The 11,546-nt window shown below is 30.5% G+C and overlaps 1 protein-coding gene across 2 annotated transcripts in view; it reads left to right on the forward strand.

Annotated features, from left to right (window-relative positions):
• LOC145304525 (uncharacterized) overlaps nucleotides 1–11,546 on the forward strand; it is a 50,891-nt gene that overhangs the window by 25,270 nt on the left and 14,075 nt on the right. For both annotated transcript variants that reach the window (XM_080146421.1, XM_080146422.1), the window contains exons 15-24: nucleotides 458–531; nucleotides 1,081–1,144; nucleotides 4,596–4,723; nucleotides 5,210–5,276; nucleotides 5,655–5,730; nucleotides 6,248–6,369; nucleotides 8,528–8,616; nucleotides 9,828–9,884; nucleotides 10,405–10,501; nucleotides 10,986–11,054. In XM_080146421.1, the coding sequence (XP_080002547.1) occupies nucleotides 458–531; nucleotides 1,081–1,144; nucleotides 4,596–4,723; nucleotides 5,210–5,276; nucleotides 5,655–5,730; nucleotides 6,248–6,369; nucleotides 8,528–8,616; nucleotides 9,828–9,884; nucleotides 10,405–10,501; nucleotides 10,986–11,054 (843 nt within the window). The remainder of the gene's footprint in view (nucleotides 1–457; nucleotides 532–1,080; nucleotides 1,145–4,595; nucleotides 4,724–5,209; nucleotides 5,277–5,654; nucleotides 5,731–6,247; nucleotides 6,370–8,527; nucleotides 8,617–9,827; nucleotides 9,885–10,404; nucleotides 10,502–10,985; nucleotides 11,055–11,546) is intronic.

The following is an 11,546-nucleotide window of genomic DNA, read 5'->3' on the forward strand; positions in this document are numbered from 1 at the left end:
TTTATATCTATCTATAATTATGTATCTATCTATCTTAAGAGACTGAAGAACAGATGATAGATGTAAAAGTATGTCCTCTAAAATTATATGTCTATATCCATCAAATTGTCATAATTTATCTATCTATCTATCTCTATATTCAGAGACTGAAAAACAGATGATAGATGTAACAGTATGTCCTCCAAAATTCTATATCTATACCCATCTGAAATAATTTATCTATCTATCTCTATATTCAGAGACTGAAGAACAGATGATAGATGTAACAGTATGTCTTCCAAATTTGTTTATCTATCTATCTATTATTATGCATCTATCTATGATTATCTGTTTATCTATCTCTATATTCAGAGACTGAAGAACAGATGATAGATGTAGCAGTATGTCCCCCTTATTTGTTTATCTATCTATCTTTAATTATGTATCTATCTATGATTATATCTAGCACTATATTCAGAGACTGAAGAACAGATGATAGATGTAACCGTATGTCCTCCAAAAGGATCCCCAGTTAAACTATTGCCAGATGAACAGGGATGGTTGTCAATAAAAAAAATACTTTCTAATTGATAAAGGAGAATAATTACAACAATAAGTTACTTTAATTCTAGTACCCAAAGTCCCAACAACCAGAGTTATGAAGTTTAGAACCATAATGTTAATTTTTTATTGGACAATTCCACAACGAAGCTAGTAAAAGTGGCTGACTCAGATTATGACGCAAAAAAAATTAACTAATGATAGGGTACTATGAATTTTATCATTGGTCAATTACAGTGTATACTGGCCTCTCATTGGTTAATTTTTTTGACGTCACAATCTGAGTCAGCCACTTTTACTAGCTTCTTAGAGAAGATTATGACGTCAAAAAAATTTATTAATAAGAGGCCACTATGAATTTTACCATTGGTCAATTACAGTGTATACTGGTCTCTTATTGGTTAATTTTTTTGACGTCATAATCTAAGTCAGCCACTTTTACTAGCTTCTTCCACAACATGCATGTATATCCCTTTATTAAACTAAAGTTAGAGTATACATAATGATTTATTACTAAAATGATAACTATTGAACTGCTCCCAGGGTATAATGATGTATGAAAGCAAAGTTGAGATGCCAGGCCAGGGTCATCAAGCACATCTAGGTAATTTATTATTCATTTTTTTCTTTATTTTTCCTTTTCTACCTTTTAAATAAAGGTTTTCTTGTCACTTGTATGGTCCCTAGGACCACTAAAACATTTGTCTCAAATAATTGATTGTGTTTATCAAGATTACAAATGTTCTACCAAATAAATATCATGTTTGACAAAATAATTTCCCAGGTTATTATAAAACTTCATGTTTCCAACTAAATTGTCTCTTTACCAAGTTTACCATAAATAAGAAAAAAAATTTAGTTGCAGTACCAATATACATGTTGTATTATAAATGTTAACATTGAGTAATTGTATTGTATCCATTTATATAAACCGATCAATGAAAATAATTGAAAAATTCTTAAGTCTTTTTTAAAAAGAGCATATGGTTTTAACCTTTTCCACTTACTAAATAATTTTCAATGCTTTCGTGTTATTTGTAAAGCCAAAAGGACCTTAAAAATATGGTTTCTATAGGTTTGTCTTTGTGCAAATGAGCTTCTTTTGATATCTTAACAGATTTTTTATCAAATTTAAAATTTTATTCTGACATATAGGATGTGTGTTTTTGTCTAAATGAAATCAATTTCCAGATTTTCTCTGGATTTTTTCATTTTTAAAGAAAAAAGACAGTTTTCATTCCTTCTTCGTTTCAAAAAAGAACAATAAGTTTTCATGAAAACTAATCTTGTTATATTCTTGAAAATAATTCCTATTAGGCTCAGTACTTTATTTATATAGAATTCAAAGAAAGTTTGTTATAAATTGATTGTCAATTATAATAATGATTACATGTTTTGTTGAGGATCATTATGAGTAATAATTTATAAAAAAAATACACATAATTATAATACACATATTCTATTCAAAACTTTAATTTCAATTACAAAGGCACATGACAAGTACAAGACAGTTTTTTATAATCTTATCCATTGAAAAAAATCAAAATTGATTATATTCCCTTGTTTCATCTATTTGGGTCATAAATTTGGGGTTAATAACAAAATTATTATAAGTTGTACTATAATTAATTTTGGTTTTAAATTAACTTCCAAAAAAATCAATGGTGACCAAGTCTTTTAAGTTTTACTTAAATTCAGTGTCTTAAAAATAAAAATAATTGCAATCATTAATCTAATTATTTACATATTTCCATACATTCTAAATAATATTTCTAAGTTAATTCATGTAATTTAGAATAATTACATTTTTCAATAGAAAATGGTTAACTACTTGAAAATAATGTATTCATATTCAGTGTTCAATTAACAGCCATCATGTACTGTTTAAAAAGCTCTAAGATTAGAACTGTTGTCCTGTTTGTTTCAATTGTTATGTTTTGCATTCAGTGTAAAACTGCTGTCAACAAATTGATCAATCCACCAATCATTGACATAGATAGTTTCAAGGTCATTAAGGATATTGAGAAACCAGTTATCACTGTTTGTGTTACTACGCAGCATAATGATTCAGAATTGTATCATTATGGTTACCACAGTTTGCTTGATTTGTTGAAAGGGAATGCAAGCAACAAAACTTCTTGGGGTCACCATCACAATATATCATTTGATGATCTAATAGAAGATATCTTTGATATTGAAAAAGCTATTGATATTAACTTTGCTAACTATGAACATGTGGTTGATGAAACTGCACCGAAACTTAACATCAGTAAGGAATATTTTGAACAAAATTTTGATTTTGTTCCCCCTTATGGATTCTGCATGGATATTGAACAATTTAGTGATGAGTTTGCAATAAAGTCATCTGAGAAATTGAAGATTTATATAACAGATAAAAGATATAGAAGCTTCTTCAATGTAGATCACTCATCACAAAAAGGCATTCCAATTAGAGTTGATATGTCTGAAACCAACATGTTTGATGTGGATATTAAAATTAGCTCCACCTGTCAACTCAAAAAAAGTATTCTAATTACTAATGAAGAGTACAAAAAATGTGTAGATGATAAAATTCAAAAGGAGGTTGGAAAAGTATTGGGCTGTGTTCCACCTTGGATGTCCGGAAATAATCAATGCAATGGAACATATGAAGAAAGATTTGCTGAAAGTCGTATTCCCAGATATGTTTACAAGTATGTGCTAGCCCCATTCACATTTAGAAATACTGAAATTGAGAAAAAGTGCAGAAAACATTGTTCTTATATCACATCAACTGTTCGCTTAAGAGAAAACAAGAAACATGAAAAAGATGAACAGGAGCAAGATGATGAACAAAATGACCAGGAGCAAGATGATGAATACACAGATGTTATAATAAGTTTTAATCCTCAAGTTAAGATCACTGAGAAACAATATAACTATGGCCTATTTGACTTTATCATAGATGTTGGCAGTTCTGTAGGATTATGGCTGGGTATTTCTGTTCTTGGCCTCTATGATCTTGGAATTCAGTTCTTTGATTACTTAAAATCTAGCATCTTCACAAAGTTAGCTCATTCAGCCATTAAGTGAGAAAATGTTCAAAGTGTAAAGTTTAATATTTGGCATCAAAACTGTAAACTTTTATGAACACAATATATGATTAAAATTGTTTTGTATTTAATAACATAAGATATATTTTTAAAATCACTACATATGTTAAATGTCTAGCACTGAAATTGTAAAACAAATAATCTATGAATAAAATATATGATTAAATTTGTTTTTATTTAATAATATGAAATGTCTTTTAAATAATTTCATAAGAAAATAATATTAATGATTCAAGACAGAATTATAAATTATTTTGTTCATATCAGATAAATAAAAAATCATTTAATCATAGCTAGCATTGTAGTTTAAAATTATTATAATAATTAATATTATAAACTATTACAAAAAGAAAAAACTAATATTTCTTACAAGTCGAATTTACTGAATAGGGATCTAGAACTACTGTGGTAATACGGCAACAGACGGACGGGCAGTTTACAGAATTGCTACGCAGTGACTTATCATAACAAGCCTTCTGCACTAATCCCATTATATCACCATTTACCTCATGACCGCCGGTGACCCCGCTGTCCAGCGGTCAAACTGGCCTGTCTAAATATGGGGAGGGGCACGGACACGCAGCTATCACGCGCCCCTCACGCAATTATACAACCGGGAGGCGCTGCCTCCCCTTTTACCACAGCTACCCCCACAGACTGTCTACCGCCGTGGGCTAAGCCCTTGTGTCCCACACCCCCTTTAAACCTAACCTATTGTTATAATCTGTTGTATATATATAGTAAACATCCATTGTAAATATTATTCAGTTAAATATATAATTTCTGTATGACTAAATCCTGCTAGTTTGTTTTGGTAGAATACTTCAAGGCTAGGGCTCGTTGGATTCGAACTCGCAACCGGTGAGCTGAAACGCTTCGGCTTACCACACTACTATATTTGTTTCCCATAATCATTAAACAAAAGCCCTTAAATTCATAATACTATGTATTATATGTTATCAGAGGTGAAAGTGCAAAGAGATGGAAGCATAATAACAACAAAGAGAACAAGTTCTTCTGATTGTACAAGCAATGAGATCTCAGTACAGCTCTTGGATGGTGGCAGTAGGGTCAACATTCAACAAAGTCAGGTACAAAGTGATAGAAAGATGGAAAAGTATATACATAATGTTAGATTTAAGAATTACAATATTAGTACAGCTCCAAGAAGCAGAAGCAAAGACAGGTATAAGTGTATATATTAGATAAATGGATTATAATAGTAGGTATGAAAAGATTTAAATGTATGGTGGCAGACAGACAGTAGGGTAAACAAAAATGATAGAAAGTTGGGAAGATATATTCAAATAGATAAATTTAAGATTTAAAAATTTTATAATCTTATTCGTTGGCTCAGAAACTTTGGTTACAAACTAGTATTAACAAAATTTTCTTGCTATAATGTAAATGTAAAGAAGGGATAATTTTATTTGTCATAATTGGGGATGCATATGATCTTATTCCTTAAGATCCCTAGATTTATGATTAACATTTTAAAGGTTTTTTTTAAAAATCAAATAATATTGATGTTTAAATCTCTCTAATGGGTGTAAATAATATAAGAGCTATGTATTTAGGTTTGTTTGCCACTGAATGCTGAACAGAAACCTGTTAGACCTTCTTCGCTCTACATACCACCTGATGGTGAGTTTAATAGAATGATTCCATGGGTTTCAAATTTTGATTTTAATTCAATAATTTATACATAAAAAAATTTCTGCCTTCATAAAAAAAGGTGTCTTTAAAAAATGCCATGATGTTTTTTATTATGAGAAAAAAAGTATCTGACAATGCAACTAATAAAAATTAAAATGTTAATTTGTCTTTTAGGAAAATAAGTTTTCTGGCATATTTTAGCTTCTTCCCATTTTGTTGGAAAGAAAAGTTTTTGAATTATATTTTACATTTGATTATCGTTGTATGGATGCATTTGTAAAACTACTCTTTAATCAAAAGAAATGTTAACCTTTTTCTCTTCAAAATCCACATGTTTCTATAAAAACTAATCTTGTTTAATTATAGGTTCTCGGTACTCTACAGCCCGTCCTGTGAGCCTATATCATGGTCACAGAAGCACATCTCCTTTATCACAACCTAGGTAACCCTCCAAATATTAATGTTGGATTTGTGTTTGTATGTCATCTAAGACTTTTTAAAGGTAAACTCCTTTCGAAGACGCTTCATACTTGTTTAGGAATTTTTAGGAGGGAATGTATATTGTATAAAGCCCTGATACACCAAACTATAAAACAGCCAAGGGAGTGTCAGTTCTATCTTAAATCTTCAATTTAAAGAGTATGTAACCATCCCCTGCAGGGCCCTTGCAATAAAAGGAAAGGACACCATTCTAGTTATCTGTAATTCACCAAAGACTCAACTTCACTCTATACCCCCTTTATTTTTATTTTTGGAGGTGTAAAAAATCGTAAGAGGGTGTCAAAATTTCGGGTTCACTCCGCATTACACTCAGTCAAAACATGTTCACGCCACTGATTTTATACAATACTAAAAGTTCTTTCTTTGACTGTAACCTAACATGTAAATTTACAGCGAACTTCTATATAAGAACTCAATCTTCCTTTTATGAATACTATCATCCTTGTTAATATTTTCAGGTATTATTCGTTGCCCAACCTGAAGGGTACCACTCTGGACGTTGGAACTGTAACAGGACAGAGACAGTACCAGTATCAGTCACATCCCAGGGATGAAGAAAAGAGGATAGCTTACACTAGAGGTAGGGATAGATAAATAAGTTATTCAAATTGTACTGGTACCCAATGATTTATAAACACATTTTTTCATTTGTTTCTGTAAAAAAAAGGTTGTTAAATTTGATAAATTTGATTGGTTGGTTCAAACAACAAATCAATTTATTTTTAAATAGGCAGAAGGTGTATTATATACACCAATTTACTGTACTTTGTCTTATCCCTTAATATCCCTAAAATAGATAAAAATCTGGATCACGGAATAAAAACGGGTTTCATCATATTTCAATTCATAGTAGATTTTCTTCTATTTCTAGCCCCTGTGGAGGGCTCCAACCCTGCGGGGCCAATTTACTAACCCTCTGGGACAATCATTATCATTTGCCTAACCTATAACCTAAAATAACCTATGATTAGCTACTTTAAAAATACGACAAACCCGATACTTCGTTTTCTTTCCATGATCCAAAAATCTTAATGGCAATCCTTCGAATAGATGATATTAAACCATTTTTAGTCCGTAAACCCTTTTACCATAATTAAATATTATAGTCTATTATTGAAAATGATTCAAAACTTTAGTTTAAAATGTCAAAATTGTTTTTTTTTACATTCCTTATCATTAATGTCTTTCCTTATATGAATCTATCCTTACTTCCACCCACTTCCCTTTGCTTATTTACCCCTTTTCTCCTCTCTCTACCTCTCTTACTCCCCCACTTATGGTTTAACGGTCTTTTTCTTCCCCATAATGTCCTAATCAGCTGATTACAATAACAATTCTTCTTGTCTGCTGCCAGCACATAAATAAACAATATTTGATTTAATTCGTGGATTTTTTCTGCATTTGTTAGCGGATTTTTGGCATTTATTATTTTTATAGAAAATAATAGGTTTAAAGAAGTGATATGATGTTAGTTAATAATCAGATAAGTTGTTGTCAAAACGGACCTTTGTGTAATGGTAATTCTTTATCATAAATTACAATATTAAAAATATTTTTGTTAATAAAGCTAGAGGTGCAATTAATTTAAAACGCTATTGTTTTGCTTTTTTACAACAAATTAGACAATTTTGATTCATTTGAGAATTTTTTTTCGAAACACTCCCTTTTTCTACTTTTGTTTAAATGAATTTAAGAAAAAGATGTCTAATTTGGAAAAATAACACATTAAAAATCGGCGACCGCGCGTTGACGTTTTGTTCATAGTTCCACATTGTACCTCTTTAATTCATTTGCCATGCGTCCAAATTCTATTCAAAAGTCTTTACGATAAATTTACGGATATTTAGGTAGCATTTGCGACCCTCTCCCCCCCCCCCCCCCCCCGGTCTTAGTTTCTTTTTATGCGGAAGAAAAAAATTAAGGTTTTTTAATTCATAGAAACACTTACATGTCTGTTTTAATCAACTAGGGTCTTTTTGGACTTAGTCGTCCTTGGTTTGTTACTAAGAAATATTTTATGCATTAAAAGTAAAACTAGTCATGAAATAAAATTAAAGAAAATAGAATATAAAATTTTATGTCAGACTTAATTAGGAGCGAATAATTAAGCGAAAAAATTTGCTGATTTTTAAATTTTTACTTCATCTCTCTTAGGTATTTCTATTCATTGTTTGTAAGCACAGCTTCTCAGTAACTATAAACTACGGTATGACCGACTGATTATTATAACTATTTCTTCGTTTGTCCGTCCGTCCGTAACGCCATAAGGGAAATTATGATTATAAATAATCATATAAACTAGTAAGGTTTTTTAGTTTGTAGCTTAAACTTTTGACAATATCTGAACTGATTAGGTTCTTTAGGGAACTTTCACGTAGGTCTAGTGATGGTTTTAGACTATTTTTAGTTGTTTTTCCTTAACCTTTTGAGTGCAGAATCCCAAGATGCTTGGGAAACAGCCGCTAGTTAGAGATAAAGTGCATTTTTTTACCGAAGATACTCATTATCAATGAACATCTAGTTTACAACTTAACTAGTCCTTTGGTCGATCAGTCATGCTTTAAATTTAAAATATTCAAACAAAAACATATCAAAGGTTTCGTGAGTTTAAAATTGTATTATTTACTTATAACCACTGAACATCTGCTTTTAAAATCACTTTGTCCGTCCATCCATGAATTTTTGTGCTTCACTACTTCGTTACTTATGAATGTTGTCAGTCATCTTTTTTTATTTAGAGCTGTTATCCCAACAAATGGAACAATTATTGAAGCTGGAAGATAATTTGAAACAGGAGAAGTCTCAAGTAGATCTTCTAAATGAAGAGGTATTGATAGAGAGATAGATAATATGGAAAGATAGATAATAGAGAATATAGTTAGATAGATATTATAGATAACTATAAGATAGGTGGATAGATAGAAAGAAGATTTGAAACCGAAGTCACCGGTAATTCGTCTAAAAAAGGGGTTAGTACTTCTAGAAGCGAAACTTAGAGTCTTAAAGGATAAGACAATGAACAATAAATTGATGTACTTCTTCACTTCAATGATGATAAACACAATTTCCCTTTCTATACATTAAAATTATTGGGTGAAAAGGTGGAAAACTGACCAATAAAGATTTGTTAAAGGTACCCAAATTTTTAAAGCAAACCAATGAGAGACCGTGCTTAAATAACTGGCGTAGTTTACATTCTACTCTCTACCTAAGCACAATCCACTAGCAAACAAAGTGATTCTCGTTGCTTTTCTGTAATCTGATCTGGCTCAAGTCTGACTGAACAATTAAAAGAAAAATAAGAATATTTTCTCAACACTTTTGTGTGAGTGTCTGGAAAAAAAAGTTTTGCTTGGTCGGTCTCACTCAGGATAACATCAAGGATACAGGGATTGGACACTGGAGGATTGATTAAGTGTCTTTTCATTTCTATAGTTGAATATTTAGATTGTGAATTAATTGTACTTGTACCTAAGGTTTTATGACCATATTATCTTATTCGTCAGCTCAAATACTTTTGGTACTGAATTGGTGTGTTCCAAATCCAAAGGGGTGATTTTGTTTATCATCATTGAAGATGTACAATGAATTAGTCATTGTCTTATCCCTGAGATGTATGCTTTGTGTTGTTTTCATGCATTTTTAAAAACAAATTTGTTCATTACAACTACAGTGAAGCTTAGAAAACTTTTATACTATTATTTAAAGAAATATATTTTTTTTGTCTGTAGCCTAAAATTTTGATATCTCCTGAACCGATTGAGTTCTTCACTTTAGGGTAGCTATACATATGTTCAGGGGTGGTTTTAGATATCTGATCGTTATAGGTTATTTTTTGTTATTCTCTAGCCTTCATATGCATTCGATAGTTATAGATAAGGTAAAACTAAAATTATATTGGTATAGCTATAATGCTCGGTAGGTCAGTCCGTCCATAACAGGTAGCTCTAATTAATAATTTAGGTTTAATGTTAGAACCCTGCTGGACTCTATATAATTTAAGGTCCAATCTATTATTTTATTATCTATTTATTTTAGGTTTACAATCTGAAGCAGGAGTTGGAAAGAAAATCACTTATGTTGGAAGTCAGAACGGTAAATTTTTTAATAGAGTACATAGGTACAGCTACTCTGTAATTAGGATATGTTCATTTTTCTGACCGACCTTTAAAACTGTCGACCATCATAATATCTCAGGGGATAAGACAATGAACGATAAATTGATATACATCCCCTCTGACGATAAACAAAATTTTTCCTTTATGGTTAATAAAAGGTTTGCCACTTTTAGTATGAAATCAAAATTAAATCAAAATTCAATCAAAGTACAGTTTTAAAGCCAACGAATAAAAAAGTGGGTACCGTTGTAATTTACAGTCCAGTGTCTCCTCCCTCCCTGGTTTTAAAGACAGAATACTTAGTCATAATTTGTACTTGAATTCACTTTTTTTGTTTCCATATTTTATTTTGTTTTTTTTTCAAAATTTTATCTTACCTATTGAAAGAAATTTTCAGCCGTTTTTGGGTGTATATGCGCATTTTATATATGAATAATCGCATATCAGTTGAAGTCATCATTTTTATAAAATCTAATCATACTTTTATTTAATTTTAGAAAGCAAAGACGACAGCCCTAAATACAGATATAAGAAACCTACAATTTGAATGTGAACAAATGAAGGATAAAATTACAAGGTTCAAAAAGAAATCAGGTAAATCAAAGATATGAATGGATAAAAAAATCAGGTACACCCAAAATTATGATAATTAATACTTACTGCAGATTAGAAATATGGGTTGAAACGTTGGGACACTCAACTTCATGAGCCAACAAAAGAAAACTTTAAAGAAAGTACCTAAAGTTTTTAAGACAGTACATCAGATAACGTAATTATAAAACTTTGGTAACACAAGTGTAATTAAGATTGTTGTGATTCTTATAGATTAACCCCACTCTATTCTTACCGGATTCCTTTAATGCTGACTTAACCTAGATTGATTAAAGATTGTTGGTTAGTTATGCTAACTAGAATTTAGAAACAGAAAAAAATAAGAGAATAAAGGAATTTGATAGCATAGGTTGAAAAGTTTCAAACAAATATTTCTTATTGAAATGTATAAACTAATGTGTTTTAAATGCATTATTACTGAAATAATCTATTATCTACTTTAAATTTAACTGTCTTATATTTTTAGGTTATAAGAGTCCTGAAAACAGTATTACAAATCCTAAGAAACAGTTGGTACCTGAGATAACTCAAAATAGTAAGTATTTTCTTTATAACTTACCACTCTTTAAAATATTTAAGAATTTTTTCAACTTTAATAATTCTTAGTGGAGAAAAAATAAACGTTGTTAATCAGAGAAGGAATAGGAATTTGGGCTGTAAATTATGCTGGTACCCAAAGGGATAGTTGCATGAAGTGCATTTAACAAATTTGATTGCAAGCACAAATTACAAGTATACCATCTAACATATATATTTTGTATTACAATAAATAGCAATCAATTTGGCACCACCTAATTGGTCATCATGCTTTTTTTGTGAAAACAGGACAGATTGGTGTTAAAACTTTTTAGTAGCGAAGCTACTCTATAATTCGCTTTGTCCGTCAGTCAGTCCGTCAGTCAGTCCGTAACGCTATGGGGGAATTGGGATTTACTCAGCTCGTATAAATGATAAAAGACTGAAACTTTTTGACAACATTCCCATCATTAAGGAGCATAATTGACTATAAAACATCATTGGTGTTCGG

The sequence above is a fragment of the Acartia tonsa genome, chromosome 13, assembly GCF_053477335.1.
Source record: "Acartia tonsa isolate MP-2025a chromosome 13, ASM5347733v1, whole genome shotgun sequence".
NCBI lineage: Eukaryota > Metazoa > Arthropoda > Copepoda > Calanoida > Acartiidae > Acartia > Acartia tonsa.